Here is a 19,409-nt window from a genome sequence, read left to right on the forward strand (position 1 = left end):
AATTCTTTGATTAGGTGAAAGTCCAGCTGAAACTGTTTGGGGGTTGCTCTGTACCAATACTATTCCAGACTTAGAAACTTAAGTTAGCTGACTCAGTGTCCTCGTTGTCTAGTATCCTAGTTTCCACCCCTCGTTAACAGAGGGGTAGTTTGCTAATACAGCACTGTGCCATGCCAGTGGATGGTTTGTGTGGAAGATGAGGTTGCTGATGATCCCATTTTCTTTTATAAAAGTCAGCAAAAAGTGTCTCTTGATTTTCCATAAGGAGCTTCATTTTGTGATCTTTTCTTTTCTTACCTTATCATTCTTTACATACACAGGGTATTGTATTTTAATTACCTATGAACAGCAGGAGGCAGCTTCTAAGGCCTCGCCATTTGGTTGGGGTAGACTGTGCGACTCTCCGGCCAATGTTGGGCTAAAGGGCTTTGACACCTTTGAAGCTGTATCAAGCTTGGCAGCCTTGATTTAGCATTCAGTCCTTATCAAGTAATGTAATTCATTTTTCTTCTTGGCTTTTGGAAATAAAATATAGCTTCAGACTAAACATTACTCACTCAGTTTTAGGTTGGATGGTGTTTTCAGGTTTCTGTTGTTTTCCAGAGCATTTGCTGTATAGCGTTGGAATAATAATATTTGGTAGTTGTAAGCCTTCCAGGTGATGCCGTAATTCCGTCCAAAATCAGGTTGTAGGTTTTGAGTTTTGATTTGGAGTGAAGGTTGTGTTGTAGAGAGTAGCATCCTGTATATGTTCCTGACAAAAAAATCCAAGTTTATCTAACTCTAAATCTATCTTTTTTTAAGAACATGCTGGTCACTGCCAGGCCAGTTTGAGCAACACAGAGGTGCTTGTATTGGACAATGCATTTGTCTTGCACTGTTAACATCTTTGACCCGACAGGACCCAGACAGCTATATCTAAACAGAGCCAGAGAACAATACCCAACAACACAGCTGCTGCTACTACTACTAAGATGACCTGAACTTTGACCTGCAACACATCCTGACTAGTCCAAATGTCCTTCAGTACCCCGGGGAAAGGCTGCGGTTGAGGTTGAAAAAAACTGAAGAGGAAGGGGTAAGAGAGAAGAATGGATGACAATGAGGGAGAGAGAGAGGAGAACAACGAGGGAGAGAGAGAGGAGAACAACGAGGGAGAGAAGGAGAGAGAGAGGAGAACAACGAGGGAGAGAAGGAGAGAGAGAGGAGAACAACGAGGGAGAGAAGGAGAGAGGGAGGAGAACAACGAGGGAGAGAAGGAGAGAGGGAGGAGAACAATGAGGGAGAGACAGAGAGAGAGAGGAGAACAACGAGGGAGAGGAGAGGAGTTAGGGAGCAGAACGAGGGAGAGGAGGAGCAGAACGAGGGAGAGAAGGAGAGAGAGGAAAATGAGGGAGAGAGGAGAACAACAAGGGAGAGAGGGAGAGAGAGAGGAGAACAACAAGGGAGAGAGGGAGAGAGAGAGGAGAACAACAAAGGAGAGAGAGGAGAACAACGAGGGAGAGAAGGAGAGAGAGAGGAGAACCGAGGGAGAGAAGGAGAGAGGGAGGAGAACAATGAGGGAGAGACGGAGAGAGAGAGGAGAACAACGAGGGAGAGGAGAGGAGTTAGGGAGCAGAACGAGGGAGAGAGGAGAACAACAAGAGAGAGAGGGAGAGAGAGAGGAGAACAACAAAGGAGAGAGAGGAGAACAACGAGGGAGAGAAGGAGAGAGAGGAGAACAACAAGGGAGAGGAGGAGAGAGAGGAGAACAACAAGGGAGAGGAGGAGAGAGAGGAGAACAACAAGGGAGAGGAGGAGAGAGAGGAGAACAACAAGGGAGAGGAGGAGAGAGAGGAGAACAACAAGGGAGAGGAGAGAGAGCAGAACGAGGGGGAAGAGTGCAGCACACGACTCGACACCAGCAGGACAGAAAGTCAGACGGAGCTGCCCTTCCTTCCTGTCAACGTTGGGATCCCCGAGACAGGAGGCCATTTACACAGAGACACATCACACCATACACACAGGCACTACAGTCACACGCATTACCACACAAGCAGAGACATTAACATGACATAGGCACAGAACAGGGGCTGTGGACAGGATACAGATTAGACAGAAGACAGGCTTCATACAGAAACAGGACACTTGATATTTTCAGACCAGACATGGCACCGGGGATTGGACACAACAGTCTCTATATAGATAAACCAACATATTATTCTGATAAGGCCTCAGTATTTCCTGCCCAGTAATGTGGGTCAACTAACAGGAGATTCCTTGTGTCACAAGAGACTTCTTCCACAGCTCTGAACAGGACATGAGTAATTTCCTTCTCAAGGCCTTATATCTGAACATTTTCAGAAATCTATTCACTGAGGAGGGTATCATCATTATATTATCTCCAGATCGCTCTTGCTTAAAATGTACACGTCTGTGTACTGTATACGAACACACATCAGGAAAACAGAACAAACCTTAAGTCAAGGTTTCAGTGAAAACAAGAGCCTGATGAGTAATGACTCATAATCTGGTGTTGCAAATCAACAGTGTTGGTATCTGTGTTGGCTTTGTTACATTGACTATCACAATACTTACTTCCTGTGGTGCCAGTGAGAGAGGTAACCAAGACTTTATCGAGATACTCTGGTATCCTTGGGTGGGGTTTACTACAAGGCTTAGCTGTGACAGTTAATCACACTACACACCCACGCCCTTGAGAAGATGCAGTGTCATTTTTCCATTTAAAACATGTCTATAAAAGACCATATTTATTGTGACATAATGAACCTCAGGAGGCTGAAGAAATTTGACCTGTGACCCAGAACCCTGAAAAACTCGTACAGATAAACAACCGAGAGCATCCTGTCCTCAACAGTAAGGCTCTCCAGAGGGTAGTGAGGTCTGCACAACGCATCACCGGGGGCAAACTACCTGCCCTCCAGGACACCTACAGCACCCGATGTCACAGGAAGGCCATAAAGATTGTCAAGGACAACAACCACCCGAGCCACTGCCTGTTCACACCACTACCATCCTGAAGGCGAGGTCAGTACAGGTGCATCAAAGCTGGGACTGAGAGACTGAAAAACAGCTTCTATCGCAAGGCCATCAGACTGTTAAACAGCCATCACTAACTCAGAGGCTGCTGCCTACATGGAGACCCAATCACTGGCCACTTTAATACATGGTTCACTAGTCACTTTAATAATGTTTACATATCTTACATTACTCATGTGTGTGTGTGTGTGTGTGTGTGTGTGTGTGTGTGTGTGTGTGTGTGTGTGTGTGTGTGTGTGTGTATGTGTGTATATATATATAAATAAATAGTATATATACACACACACTGTATTTTATACCATCTACTGCACCTTGCCTATGCCGCTTGGCCATCGCTCATCCATATACTTATATGGACATATTGTCATTCACCCCCTTTAGATTTGTGTGCATAAGGTAGTTGTTAGATTACTCGTTGGTTATTCCTGCACTGTTGGAACTAGAAGCACAAGCATTTCGCTACACTCGCATTAACATCTGCTAACAAACGTGTATGTGACCAATACAATTTGATTTGAATCATCCTGGCCTTCATTGACATGAGACTTACATCGTCAGAATTAAGAGATGTATGTTGTTAGAAGTTAAGAGGAAAAATGTGTTTTGTGTTTGTATGGATTCTACAAGGTGTCGTATCAAGGGACCTAAGGTATGCCAGGAAAACATTCCCCACACCAGTACACCACCAGCCTGTACCGTTGACACCAGGCAGGACGGGGCCATGGAATCACGCTGCTTACGTCCTATTCTGACTGCCATCAGCATGACGCAACAGGAACCGGGATTCGTCAGACCATGCACTGTTTTTGCACTCCTCAATTGTCCAGTGTTGGTGATTTCGAGCTGGACAATGACTCTCTACATCAACCTACCAGGTCCCCACAACTCCCACCACCAGCGCAGGCAAGAGGATATCTGAGTTTCTGATGAATTAGTGGACTCTAATATAGGAGGACAAGAGATTACAACCTAGCGTCTCTCCTGCTGTGAGGAGACACAGACTTATTCCAATCAAGACTGACAGAATAGGGGAATATGCTAATTACTATGTACGTGAAGCGTATGATGATAAGGGTAATGTATGTACAACAGTATGTTGAGTGTGTAGTGTACAGGCTATTTCATATACAGCAGTAGCGTGTCTGAGAACATTTTCCCGCTTGGGACATTAAAAGTGAAACCTATCCAGACCCACATTCTCTAAATAAACTCACTCTCTCTCACACACACACACACACACACACACACACACACACACACACACACACACACAGTTGAAGAAGTCTGCATTTGTCTTTGTAGTTGCTCTCTTCCACGAGGACGTGAATGTAATCTGGGTACAGATACTTTACTAAAGAGACGTTACATAAACCGCTCTGGAGAAGCTCTGATGATGAACAAGTGAATGTGATACCGCTCTCCTCATCATCCCCCATGTAGCCTAGAGACACGATCATCCCCCATGTAGAACAGAGACACGATCATCCCCCATGTAGCCCAGAGACACGATTAACCCCCATGTAACCTAGAGACACGATCATCCCCCATGTAACCTAGAGACACGATCATCCCCCATGTAGCCTAAAGACACGATCATCCCCCATGTAACCTAGAGACACGATCATCCCCCATGTAGCCCAGAGACACGATCATCCCCCATGTAGCCCAGAGACACGATCATCCCCCATGTAGCCCAGAGACACGATCATCCCCCATGTAGCCCAGAGACACGATCATCCCCCATGTAGCCCAGAGACACGATCATCCCCCATGTAGCCCAGAGACTCGATCATCCCCCATGTAGCCCAGAGACACGATCATCCCCCATGTAGCCCAGAGACACGATCATCCCCCATGTAGCCCAGAGACACGATCATCCTCCATGTAACCCAGAGACACGATCATCCCCCATGTAACCCAGAGACACGATCATCCCCCATGTAGCCCAGAGACACGATCATCCCCCATGTAGCCCAGAGACACGATCATCCCCCACGATCATAACCCTAATATTGTATAACGTTGATGTGACTAATCACGCTCATTGACATGATTGCAAAACAGGAAACGGTCTATTTTCCACACAGTGAAGACTCGTCAGTCACATGGCAGAGCACCTCGGGCTGTTTCGGGCTCACCGTGCCTGCTGCAACACAACAGGAACACATAGTAGAGGGATGAATACATCACAATGCAGAGGGAAAAGGCAAAGGAGGTCAAAAGATGAAGAGAGGGAAAATGAGAGGATGAGAGAGAGAGAGAAAAAGGGGGAAATAAAATGGTAGGAAGGTGGAGAGAGAAGGATGGAGGAGCAGAGAGGTGGATTCAGGACATGTCAGGACATGTTAGTCAGATGCTGAGGGGCGGGGGCAATGCCAGGGTGGCGGAATGGAGTCACATGACCAAGCAGGCCCCGGGCGGAAGCCACGCAACCTGCAAGGCATGGTGGGAAGTCCTCAGACCAGAGCATCCACTAGATGAGCGGCAGCACACACACACAGGTTTATATTACCATCCTTGTGGGGACCAAATAATTGATTCCCATCAAAATCACATTTTCCCTAACCCTAAACATAACCTCTGAAACTATACCTAACCATAAACCTAAAATATTATTTTTGAACACACAAACACCTGAAAGAAGATAGAGAGCACATGATGTAACAGATACCATTTCCTCACAGACTGGAAACTGATCCCAAACAGACAACTCTCATTCACAGACTTGACATGTAAACACACACACACACACAGCAGCTAAAGGCAGGAAGGAACTTGTTTTGGCAATGTTCTCAACAGCACTCCTTGTTATAAATCTCACAGCAGAGATACTACTCTGTTATTTAAGTGAGAAACCACACCCTGGTTCCCATGATTGCACTTGCAGCCTGCCTACAAGCAGAACAGCAGCAGAAAAGGGATGATTTTCATAAAAGACACATGATTCAGTCCAGTTATCAGATATGTCACCAAAGAAACTGTAATGGTACTATGGAACCACATAGCACAGTAGTCTGTCAGACTATATATCACGAGTAAGATCCAGGGCGTACTGTAACAACTATATATGACTGGGTTAGATCCAGGGCGTACTGTAACAACTATATATGACTGGGTTAGATCCAGGGCGTACTGTAACAACTATATATGACTGGGTTAGATCCAGGGCGTACTGTAACAACTATATATGACTGGGTTAGATCCAGGGCGTACTGTAACAACTATATATGACTGGGTTAGATCCAGGGCGTACTGTAACAACTATATATGACTGGGTTAGATCCAGGGCGTACTGTAACAACTATATATGACTGGGTTAGATCCAGGGCGTACTGTAACAACTATATATGACTGGGTTAGATCCAGGGCGTACTGTAACAACTATATATGACTGGGTTAGATCCAGGGCGTACTGTAACAACTATATATGACTGGGTTAGATCCAGGGCGTACTGTAACAACTATATATGACTGGGTTAGATCCAGGGCGTACTGTAACAACTATATATGACTGGGTTAGATCCAGGGCGTACTGTAACAACTATATATGACTGGGTTAGATCCAGGGCGTACTGTAACAACTATACATGACTGGGTTAGATCCAGGGCGTACTGTAACTATACATGACTGGGTTAGATCCAGGGCGTACTGTAACTATACATGACTGGGTTAGATCCAGGGCGTACTGTAACTATACATGACTGGGTTAGATCCAGGGCGTACTGTAACAACTATAGCGCTAGGTTTGTCTCTCTGCCTATAATAATTCATCTTGAGATACTGGGCTACGATAGGGCGGTGTCTCGGTTCTGTTTAGACAAGTCTCTCCATTTCATTGATTCCTGTATCTATCCAACTCCCCCTCCCCTGTCTGGAAAATGCCGGTTTCCAGCTCTCTCTCTCTCTCTCTCCTTCAAATCAGCTCTTTCTTTATCTACTTGATCACACTCATAATATGCTACTACCTCTCTCCTTCCCTCTCTCTCTCTCAGCAGTAAGTGCAGGCCGTGTGCCTCAGACATGTCTTGACAGTAGAGATGGAGGAATGGAAAAAGTGAGTGATTCTGGGGCATTCCAGCCCGGCAAAGTCCCCCTCCTTTTAGTCTGAACTGGAACACTGATCCCTGGGCAGAACCCGACTGGAACACTGATCCCTGGGCAGAACCCGACTGGAACACTGATCCCTGGGCAGAACCCGACTGGAACACTGATCCCTAATAGTAAAGGTTAGGATTTGGTAATGGGTAAGCTGATCCTAGAGCAACTTCTATCATTATGACCCACTTAAACCCTTTTGATTTTCTGATGACCCATCAAATTCTAGCCACAGTCCTGAAATGAGTCTCTGTCCCAATAAGAGCTGGCCATGATGCACCCACCGTTTGGGAACATCTGTCTAAGCCAATTCTCCACTCAGCTCCCATGGGCTTTACTGCTTTCACTGTTCAGTTCAAAGTACAATTACACAGCCGACTGAGGTGGCTATAAGACTGTGGTGATTAAGCAATGATTAGGATATTAAAACAGCAATCTGAAGAAACTCTTACTGCCGAGAGACTACAGCGCCCTTAGGAGAAGAATAACTACAGCCCGGCGCCCCGAGGAGAGGAATAACTCCAGCCCGGCGCCCCGAGGAGAGGAATAACTCCAGCCCGGCGCCCCGAGGATAAGAATAACTCCAGCCCGGCGCCCCGAGGAGAGGAATAACTCCAGCCCGGCGCCCTGAGGAGAGGAATAACTGTCTGTGTGTTTGTCTTACTAGAGGGTGGGACTGTGTGCGTTTCACAGAGTGAAAATAACGATCCTAGTATGTGTGTTCTCACCCCAAGCAAGACTAACAGCAGAGGCATGGGTCAAGCACTGAAATGGATGTCGCTCAGAAAATGAAACACCCCTCTCAACTATACTAAAATCAGAGTAAATAAAATACTTAAACATTGAAAGAAGCACACCGTGAAGATAGTCACATTAAATGTATATTTTCCAATTATGAATGTCAAGTAACTTTCACAGACAGACGGACACAGAAAGATCAGTGTGCTGCCTGCACCACTACAAAACAAACCAAGAAGACATCTCACAATAACTGTCCATGTATGGAGGTTTAATTTCAAACGTAGCTACAACCTTGTAATGACAACAGACACATGAACACACACACACACACACACACACACACACACTGCACATGGGACTCAGCATATTGTCACACACAACCTCAAAACAACCCAGTAACCTCTACTTCCGTGTAAAACTGGAACTGCCAAATACATCTCTAGACACAGATCTAGGATCAGATTTCCCCCAGTCATAACGTTGAAAGGGGATATCTCCTCGAACACTTATCTGTTTCCGGGTCACGGAGGAGCGGACGGATTAAAGGCTATGGAGGACAGACGTTTGCTCAAATGAGAAAAAGGTCATTTGGCTAATCAAAGAGCAAGACAGGACCAGGGAAGGAGAAATACAAACCATACTACCACCATATTGCTGTAAGACAACATGGTTAGGACAACGGCAAGGCCGATACACAACATCTATGTATAGCCTAGAAGAGAGGTTAGGAAGCTAACGCTATCACTAGAGCAGCCTGACCTCCAGCTACAGAACTAGCCCCAGGGTAAGGACACACTAGGCCACTCAAACCCCATGTCCCCCTAACCATGGCAACCACGTCACATGACCAGTAGGCCAATGACAATGCAAGACAGTGTGTAAACCTCATGACCACTTCCTGATGGCTGAAAAGTCTAAACAAACACAGGGTCCATACAGTGGGGAAGGGCGCTCAGGATGTTACAGACAACAACAACAAAAAGTAGTGTGTAGAATCTGCTCTACTTCACAGCATGACAGTAGAAGACAATGTAGTGACTTGGTTGTTAAAGGCAGAGTACTTAAGGCTACACACCTTTAAAAGTACGCTACTGTTACATAACATTTATAACGTCTCAGTTTGAAAAACTAAAATACATTTTCTACCCTAGACGGCTCTGAACTGTTCACGTCACTCAACAGAACCCTGTTTGGTAACGATGAGAGGAAGTGACACTTTCACCCTCTCCTTTCTACAGGAAGAGAAGAATGAATAAAGAGAAAACAGGAAGTCTAGACTACACACAGTCTAGCCTTCTCCTCTCTAAAAGGGTACATTCTTCTGCTATCAGATGTTTACACCGTAGCAGGGGGTTGTAGTGAGGCAGCACAGAGGAGGAATACATATCTGGCAAAGACCTTTCTGACCACACACTGTAACGTGGCCATACTGTAGGAGCTTGGGTTTACAGACAGACAGAGACAGAGAGATAGACAGAGAGACACACACTGTAACGTGGCCATACTGTAGGTGCTTGGGTTTACAGACAGACAGAGAGACACACACTGTAACGTGGTCATACTGTAGGAGCTTGGGTTTACAGACAGACAGACACACACTGTAACGTGGTCATACTGTAGGAGCTTGGGTTTACAGACAGACACACACTGTAACGTGGTCATACTGTAGGAGCTTGGGTTTACAGACAGAGACAGACAGACAGACAGAGAGACACACAGAGAGAGAGAGAGACAGAGAGATAGAGACAGACAGAGACACAGAGAGAGAGAGAGAGATCCACCCACAGCGCAGTAGCTCATGGTGACCTGCCGATCTGTCTGTCTGTCCATCCGTCTGTCTGTCTATCTCATTGTGTTTTAGCCAACTATGGCCTGAGGCTACAAGTCTTTCATTAAGCAAGGAGATTCACTCCAGTACAGCTATAGGTTCCAACATGTAGACTACATGCTAAATGCTAGCCGTGTGGCTAACTGAAACTACCATAGACAAGACTGTTGAGGGTAGCAAGTAACAATGTGACAAAATTGTGCAGTTAATGAGAAAAAAAAGAAAAAAAAAGACAATAATGAATGTAAAATGGCAGGCAAACCGATACTCTGGCTCAGTCTAGAAGACACACAGCCAAACACACACCAACATCCCAGACCGACAAAACCCACAGACATCCCACACCGACAAAACCCAGACCAACATCCCACACCGACAAAACCCAGACCAACATCCCAGACCGACAAAACCCAGACCGACAAAACCCACACAGACATCCCAGACCGACAAAACCCACACAGACATCCCAGACCGACAAAACCCACACAGACATCCCAGACCGACAAAACCCAGACCAACATCCCAGACCGACAAAACCCAGACCGACATCCCAGACCGACAAAACCCAGACCGACATCCCAGACCGACAAAACCCACACCGACATCACAGACGACAAATCCCACACCGACATCACAGACGACAAATCCCACACCGACATCACAGACGACAAATCCCACACCGACATCACAGACGACAAATCCCACACCGACATCACAGACGACAAAACCCACACCGACATCACAGACGACAAATCCCACACCGACATCACAGACGACAAATCCCACACCGACATATCCCACACCGACATCACAGACGACAAAACCCACACAGACATCACAGACGACAAATCCCACACCGACATCACAGACGACAAATCACACACCGTCATCACAGACGACAAATCCCACACCGACATCACAGACGACAAATCCCACACCGACATCCCAGACCAACAAAAGGCACAATGTGACAATTAGATTGACAAGGCATATTCACCTCGTTTGTAAAGTCTGTTTATATACTACTGGGTCCCAGCCTGCTGGACAAACACTTTGGCAGGAATGGTGTGGAACTCTGACATTTCTCTCTCTCTCTCTCTCTCATACACACACACACACACACACACACACACACACACAGTATCCCTCTAGCCTAGGTCACAAGACTGAAGGCAGAACAGGATAAATGACATGGCCTGTGTCAACTACTAAGCAACCTACAGACCTATATGAAAAGGTTTACACATGCATGGTTATACACACACACACACACACACACTCGTATCCAGAGGTGCATGCACACTCCCAAATATGTACACACACATGGAAGACCAATCGTCTTGTTTCCCTTGTTCCAGATCACACCGTGCTGCAGTCAGTCAGATCACACCTGGTCTGGTCCTCTGGCAGTCTCTATGGGGGTGCCACAGGGTTCAATTCTCGGGCCGACTCTTTTCTCTGTGTATATCAATGATGTTGCTCTTGCTGCGGGCGATTCCCTGATCCACCTCTACGCAGACGACACCATTCTATATACCTTCGGCCCGTCTTTGGACACTGTGCTATCTAACCTCCAAACAAGCTTCAATGCCATACAACACTCCTTCCGTGGCCTCCAACTGCTCTTAAACGCTAGTAAAACCAAATGCATGCTTTTCAACCGGTCGCTGCCTGCACCCGCATGCCCGACTAGCATCACCACCCTGGATGGTTCCGACCTAGAATATGTGGACGTCTATAAGTACCTAGGTGTCTGGCTAGACTGCAAACTCTCCTTCCAGACTCATATCAAACATCTCCAATCGAAAATCAAATCAAGAGTCGGCTTTCTATTCCGCAACAAAGCCTCCTTCACTCACGCCGCCAAGCTTACCCTAGTAAAACTGACTATCCTACCGATCCTTGACTTCGGCGATGTCATCTACAAAATGGCTTCCAACACTCTACTCAGCAAACTGGATGCAGTCTATCACAGTGCCATCCGTTTCGTCACTAAAGCACCTTATACCACCCACCACTGCGACTTGTATGCTCTAGTCGGCTGGCCCTCGCTACATATTCGTCGCCAGACCCACTGGCTCCAGGTCATCTACAAGTCCATGCTAGGTAAAGCTCCGCCTTATCTCAGCTCACTGGTCACGATGGCAACACCCATCCGTAGCACGCGCTCCAGCAGGTGTATCTCACTGATCATCCCTAAAGCCAACACCTCATTTGGCCGCCTTTCGTTCCAGTACTCTGCTGCCTGTGACTGGAACGAATTGCAAAAATCGCTGAAGTTGGAGACTTTTATCTCCCTCACCAACTTCAAACATCAGCTATCTGAGCAGCTAACCGATCGCTGCAGCTGTACATAGTCTATTGGTAAATAGCCCACCCTTTTTCACCTACCTCATCCCCATACTGTTTTTATTTATTTACTTTTCTGCTCTTTTGCACACCAATATCTCTACCTGTACATGACCATCTGATCATTCATCACTCCAGTGTTAATCTGCAAAATTGTAATTATTTGCCTACCTCCTCATGCCTTTTGCACACATTGTATATAGACTCCCCCTTTGGTTTCTACTGTGTTATTGACTTGTTAATTGTTTACTCCATGTGTAACTCTTTGTTGTCTGCTCACACTGCTATGCTTTATCTTGGCCAGGTCGCAGTTGCAAATGAGAACTTGTTCTCAACTAGCCTACCTGGTTAAATAAAGGTGTTCTCAACTAGCCTACCTGGTTAAATAAAGGTGAAATAAAAAAATAAAAAATAATAAACACCGTGCTGCAGTCAGCCAGATCACACCGTGCTGCAGTCAGCCAGATCACACCGTGCTGCAGTCAGTCAGATCACACCGTGCTGCAGTCAGCCAGATCACACCGTGCTGCAGTGAGTCAGATCACACCGTGCTGCAGTGAGTCAGATCACACCGTGCTGCAGTGAGTCAGATCACACCGTGCTGCAGTGAGTCAGATCACACCGTGCTGCAGTGAGTCAGATCACACCGTGCTGCAGTGAGTCAGATCACACCGTGCTGCAGTGAGTCAGATCACACCGTGCTGCAGTGAGCCAGATCACACCGTGCTGCAGTCAGCCAGATCACACCGTGCTGCAGTGAGTCAGATCACACCGTGCTGCAGTGAGTCAGATCACACCGTGCTGCAGTCAGTCAGATCACACCGTGCTGCAGTGAGTCAGATCACACCGTGCTGCAGTCAGTCAGATCACACCGTGCTGCAGTGAGCCAGATCACACCGTGCTGCAGTCAGCCAGATCACACCGTGCTGCATTGAGCCAGATCACACCGTGCTGCAGTGAGCCAGATCACACCGTGCTGCATTGAGCCAGATCACACCGTGCTGCAGTGAGCCAGATCACACCATACTGCAGTCAGCCAGATCACACCGTGCTGCAGTCAGCCAGATCACACCGTGCTGCAGTGAGCCAGATCACACCATGCTGCAGTGAGCCAGATCACACCGTGCTGCAGTCAGCCAGATCACACCGTGCTGCAGTCAGCCAGATCACACCGTGCTGCAGTCAGCCAGATCACACCGTGCTGCAGTGAGCCAGATCACACCATGCTGCAGTGAGCCAGATCACACCGTGCTGCAGTCAGCCAGATCACACCGTGCTGCAGTCAGCCAGATCACACCGTGCTGCAGTCAGCCAGATCAGGATAATCCCTGTTGGTAAACACCCCTCTAGCTCAGCCTCACTGTCCAACACACCTCCATTATTCCCACCTTCACACCACCACTCCCTCTCACTGGACACAACCTTCAGTGTTACCTTTGACCTCATTTCTATATTATATCACTGATGAGAGTATTAAAATGGCACCATTTACAAACCCATTTATACATTTTAGCTGTGACTGCCCCACTGGTAACCTAGAGAGTGCAGACTGTCCCACTGTTAACCTAGAGAGAGCAGACTGCCCCACTGGTAACCCAGAGAGTGCAGACTGCCCCACTGGTAACCTAGAGAGTGCAGACTGCCCCACTGGTAACCTAGAGAGTGCAGACTGCCCCACTGGTAACCTAGAGAGTGCAGACTGCCCCACTGGTAACCTAGAGAGTGCAGACTGCCCCACTGGTAACCTAGAGAGCAGACTGCCCCACTGGTAACCTAGAGAGTGCAGACTGCCCCACTGGTAACCTAGAGAGTGCAGACTGCCCCACTGGTAACCTAGAGAGAGCAGACTGCCCCACTGGTAACCTAGAGAGAGCAGACTGCCACACTGGTAACCTAGAGAGTGCAGACTGCCATACTGGTAACCTAGAGAGTGCAGACTGCCCCACTGGTAGCCTAGAGAGAGCAGACTGCCCCACTGGTAACCTAGAGAGAGCAGACTGCCCCACTGGTAACCTAGAGAGCAGACTGCCCTACTGGTATCCTAGAGAGAGCAGACTGCCCCACTGGTAACCTAGAGAGCAGACTGCCCTACTGGTAACCTAGAGAGCAGACTGCCCCACTGGTAACCTAGAGAGCAGACTGCCCCACTGGTAACCTAGAGAGCAGACTGCCCCACTGGTAACCTAGAGAGCAAACTGCTTAATAGTGGATTTGATTTACCTGATAAATAACTGAAACAACAAGTACAAAGAGAGAAAACAAGAATGTGTCTTAGAAAAATGCAATTTGTATTAAAAGTATTTTGAAAAGAAAACAGACAGCTGTTAAAAGGTCTGAAATTAAACTTACAATCGGGTTAGACTTTTCAATGGTACATCACATTTTCTTTTAAAAACAAACATAGAAGTCATTTGATTTAAGTGGTCTGGAAGAAGCGTTGGTGTGGTTAGGTCAAGTGGTTCCAGTACCTGTGTATTTCAATGTACATTTGGCCAAACCCATGAGAGAAATTGCAAAAAAAAAAAACAACCTTAGTTTTCAAAAGGCCAAAACGAAAAAAGACGACCACCAATTCCTTTATCAAAAGGCTTGTTGTTTCATTGTTTCTTCTTCTCCCACGCCAAGAGATTATCCAGAGCAGTTAGGAACTTTGTGGATTGCCATGTTGTGGGTTTCTTGTGGAGACACTCTGGTTGGCACTGAATTTGAACAGCTGATTTGTTTTGGAAAGGCACTCGATGCGAGGGTGGTCGGTTCGCCGTCCTCCGTCACTAAAGTAAGGTCCTCGCACACGTTGAAGGAGAGAAAAAAAAAAAAAGGTGAGGGACACTCGTCATAACACTCCACAAAAATGCTGTCCAATTCTTACATCATTGACTTTGAAAAACATCAACTTTGAGTGTTGTGGCCACAGAACATGACTCCATGAGGGTGGGAGAAATGTCACTCAACCCCCCCCCCCAAAAAAGAAGAAGTGTGCAGCAATTAATAAAATATACATTTCTAGTCATCTCCACTTTTCAAAAAAGAAATATCCATAGCGGTTCAGGTCCCAGTCTCAAAGTCTTTGCCATTGGGGATGTGTTACAGTTGAATGTGCAAGAGACCGGGGTTTCTAACTCAGCTGATCTCTAGATCTGCCATTTATGTTGACATCAATGGTGTACATTGAGTTTGCTGCAAAGAAACACCAGCAGAGTGGAATTCCTGAAGAGTGGCCTCAGCCCTCCCTGCATGGCCACTCCCCTCCTCCCCTGTGGAATTCCTCCCCTCATTCTGTCCAAGACCAGGGTGAGCCACGAAGAAGAACTCAACAGTACAGCCTCCCTGCAACACAACCTCCAAACACAAAAAATATATATGGTGAAATTGAACGTCCGTTTGCGTTGAAAGATTCAGAAAACATCTCAACATTGCACCGGGCAAACTGTTTTCCAAGGATGCAAGTGCCAGTTTGAAATTGTAACTATTTTCCCAGAAAATTCAAGTATTCTGCCGTGTAAACACTGGTATCGATGAGATTTCTGTATTTTCTAAGCGTGTGCAACACATAGTAAGTAGTACGACACTTTCCAATACTAATGACAGGTAACACCAAAGTATTGTGTTTTTATCTTCAAGCTAAACTTGTTAGTTCTCGATTCTTGTTGGTTTAACTTTACATTAATATTAGGAATGGCTAACTCACCATTTGCAAACTTAAAAAAAAAATCTGACTCAGATTCCCCTTTTAAATAATAACACAGGACGAGCAGCACTGGTCGTCTCCACCTGGTGCTGAAGCATAGTTCATCTGTCTGACAATCTCTGCAAACAGTTCGTCCACCGAGCCTTTATTTTTGGCTGAAGTTTCCATAAACGGGCAATTCCACTCATCTGCAAGCGCTTTCCCCTCTCCGGACGAGACCTCCCTCTCGCCCTCCAGGTCCACTTTATTCCCGACCAGAATCATCGGCACCCTCTCGTTCCGTTTCACTCGGATGATCTGATCCCTCATTGGTTTGATGTCTTGGAAGCTTTGTTGGTTGACCAAGCTGTAGACTAGGATGAAGCCTTGCCCGTTTTTTATGTACAGGTCTCTCATGGAGGCAAACTGCTCGGTCCCCGCCGTGTCCAGTATCTCCAGAACGGAAGGAGATGAGTCCACCTCGATCTCCTTTCGGTAGAAATCCTCTATCGTGGGATCATATTTCTCTATAAAGGATCCAGTTACGAATTGCACAGTCAATGCGGATTTTCCAACTCCGCCGGATCCGAGCACCACTACTTTGTATTCTCTCATGGTTCTGAAAACAGCCCTCTCTCGTCTCTGATTCCTCTCGAAAGCGCTCCCCGTCCGCTAGCAGTGCTGCTGTATTTCAAACCGAAGGCAGCGACGCCGTTGTGCCTCTGGACGCAGTTTTCAGCCCAAATTCGCAAGTTCAGTGTGAGAGTAAGATGGGTTCCGACCGTGACCCAGCATTAGAAATGTGACATGTTGAGCTCCACCGCTTTTTGAACCTTGTGCAATGTCTGTGTTCGTGGAGTGGCCACCGCGCGCTCTCTTCCTGCCCACACTCCACAGAACGTAGCCAACGTATTCACGTCACAAGCTGAAGAGTTTGCGCTCTGTTTTCTTAAAGGCGCAGACACACACCCTGGCCGCTGTCAAAAAAACAGGAGTTGGCCACAGGAAACTGCCACACCTTTGGCATGCTTGCATGAATAAAGCTTGAGTCAGAATGTTTGACTCATTGCATTTTTCGGCCTAGGTTGCACACCTCAAACCGACATAGATGTCTGCTTAACGTTGTTTTATTTCTTAGCGAATAAACAACGCTGAGTTGGTAAGTTCTCTGGTAGGCTCTGACATATTACTTTCAACCATCCATTGCTTTCAGGTGATATAGCCTAGGCTCTACAGTGGATATAAAAAATGACCAGAGACTATAGGTTCACCTGGGACTAAATTACTGTCACCGTAAATATGATATGTATCGGAGAATGTTGACATCAGTGAGTTACGTATTCACACCATCTTCCCGACAGGCACAGTCTCACACCCACCCACATGAAACATTCTGCCACTGATAGTACAGTCCACTGGACAACCATGTCACGAAATATAGCAGCACTGCATCATAATATGTGAGACTATTGATTGTTTTCCAGCCTCATCTATCATTTGAAAAATATGTTATACAATAAAACCCCTTTATTTATCCCTCTGTGCAATTTAGTTTAGTTCTGACCTGGTGTTACCTATGGGGCTGGGAAAGTCTTAAGGTTTGGCCTACCTCTCTGTGGTTACCATGTTACCATTGAGCTGACTGGAACCAGCCTTGTGCTATTGGTTTAGTCATCACAGGTGACTGTGATTGAGCTGACTGGAACCGGCGTGTTATTGGTTGAGTCATCACAGGTGACTGCTAGGGGTCATGGAGCACAGAGAGATCACAACAGAACCAGAAGGGTTGGCACATAGGTGTGTGTGTGTGTGTGTGTGTGTGTGTGTGTGTGTGTGTGTGTGTGTGTGTGTGTGTGTGTGTGTGTGTGTGTGTGTGTGTGTCTGGGTGTGCGTGTGTCTGGGTGTGCGTGAGTGAGTGAGTGAGTGAGTGAGTGAGTGAGTGAGTGAGTGAGTGAGTGCACTACATCAGGGAGCAGTCAGTTATGTCATAGTATTGCCTGTCAGGCATTACCCAGGGTTACTTCTGTTAGGGAAACTCCAGAAGGTCATTTACTATATAAAGCTCTCTCTCTTTCTGTCTCTCTCTCTTGCTCTCTGTCTCGCTCTCTCTCAATTCAGGTCAAAGGGCTTTAATGGCATGGGAAACATATGTTTACATTGTCAAAGCAAGTGAAATGGTCACACAAGTTTCAAAAGAATAAAGACAAATGTCATGTTATGTCTATATATGTCTCTCTCTCTCTCTTTCTCTCTGTCTGTCTACGTAGGTGTGATTACCACTGTGTAATCAATGGCAGGACGGTATGGGTGCTGCTGATTAGACCTCTGTGACCTCGTCACCTCGGGGCAGAATGAATGAGGGAACGGAATCGGTCAGATCGATACGTTTTTAATCTCACCACACATCCAATGGTAGCACAACACACAGCAGCTGATCTCAGGCTGTTCTGGGTCAGTGAAAACCCTCTGTGATTGGGCGACCCTCTGAGATCACAGAGGAAGCTTGTTTGATGATGCCTAGAGGTCAGGGCGCGGTTGCATAAAACACGTCAGGTGGATATTGCACATGGTTTACATAATATGAATACACACACGCACGCACACATGAACACACACACACAGATTAAATTAACTCAAAGCCAGTCATCTCCTCCATTGAGCTACCCCAGCCCAGACATGATTAATTGCTGGTGTTATGTCCAAGCTGATAAGATGCTGCTGAGACACAGCAGGTCATGGCCCTTACTGGCTCCTCTCAACCTAGGTGTGTGGATTGGCCTGTCCAATGGGGACTGGAGACAATCCAATTCAAAGGCCTTAAATTGATAGAGGAATGTCACACCTTAGTGCCTGGGTGGCCAGTCAGGCATGTCCATTGAGACCAAAGTGGTTTTTCACATGCGAGTGATAATTAGGTCTGTAATTCATTATCTAATGAGTCGTGTTTCCCAGGTGAGCCTCTGTTAGCCGGTAATTCTTGATGTAATTGGATAATGATGTTTGCTGTCTCACGACCTCACCAGGTCAATGGTGCCTTGGCCTCCTCACTTCCCTTGCCACCGGTACTACACACACACACACACACACACACGCACACACACACACACACACTAACACACACACACACACACTAACACACACACACACACACACTTATAAACACAGACACACACACACACACACACACTTATAAACACGGACACATGGACACACGCGCACAAACACGCACACGCGTGTCCACACACAGCCTCTGATACATAATGACATGGAACACCCCACATTAACGCATGTCACCACACGTTGCCGTGGGAAACCACAGAGAAAATCAGTTAAGTCTTTTCTACATAACCTTTGTGTTTGTAAACAGTGTTCTTCTGTAAATCCGTTCTCGTGTCATTACACAGACCACAACGACAACAAAATGTCTTCCTTCTTTGTCAAAAGATAATATTGTTTCCTTATATGGGATTGTATTCATATCTAAAAACCTTCCTTCTTTTCTATTTTCATTGTTCCATTCATGCATTTATTCATCATTCTTCCGCAGCTTTTCTGACGTGAGAGACTAGAGGGACTGACATCTCTGATTCCACCGAGATCCTGTGAAATACCAATATAATAATGACAAATCATACTTGACACCAGTGGCGTTTACGATGAGGGAGGATCATTTAAAAAAAATATTATGA

The 19,409-nt window shown here is 46.4% G+C and overlaps 1 protein-coding gene across 1 annotated transcript; it reads right to left on the reverse strand.

Moving 5' to 3' along the window:
* Window positions 1-14,320: 14,320 nt before the first annotated feature.
* On the reverse strand, window positions 14,321-16,622 carry LOC109882120 (ras-related protein Rap-2b). The gene is made up of 2 exons (XM_020474212.2): window positions 15,742-16,622; window positions 14,321-15,392 (listed from the first exon to the last, which is right to left on the reverse strand). The coding sequence occupies exon 1, from the start codon at window positions 16,333-16,335 to the stop codon at window positions 15,784-15,786; it is 552 nt and encodes a 183-aa protein (XP_020329801.1). The 5' UTR covers window positions 16,336-16,622; the 3' UTR covers window positions 14,321-15,392; window positions 15,742-15,783.
* Between the last annotated feature and the right edge of the window lie 2,787 nt (window positions 16,623-19,409).

Source organism: Oncorhynchus kisutch, linkage group LG15 (genome assembly GCF_002021735.2).
Source record: "Oncorhynchus kisutch isolate 150728-3 linkage group LG15, Okis_V2, whole genome shotgun sequence".
NCBI lineage: Eukaryota > Metazoa > Chordata > Actinopteri > Salmoniformes > Salmonidae > Oncorhynchus > Oncorhynchus kisutch.

Excerpts from the sequence above, each read along its gene's own strand:
- LOC109882120 (XM_020474212.2), bottom strand. The coding sequence starts at position 16,335 with ATGAGAGAATACAAAGTAGTGGTGCTCGGATCCGGCGGAGTTGGAAAA.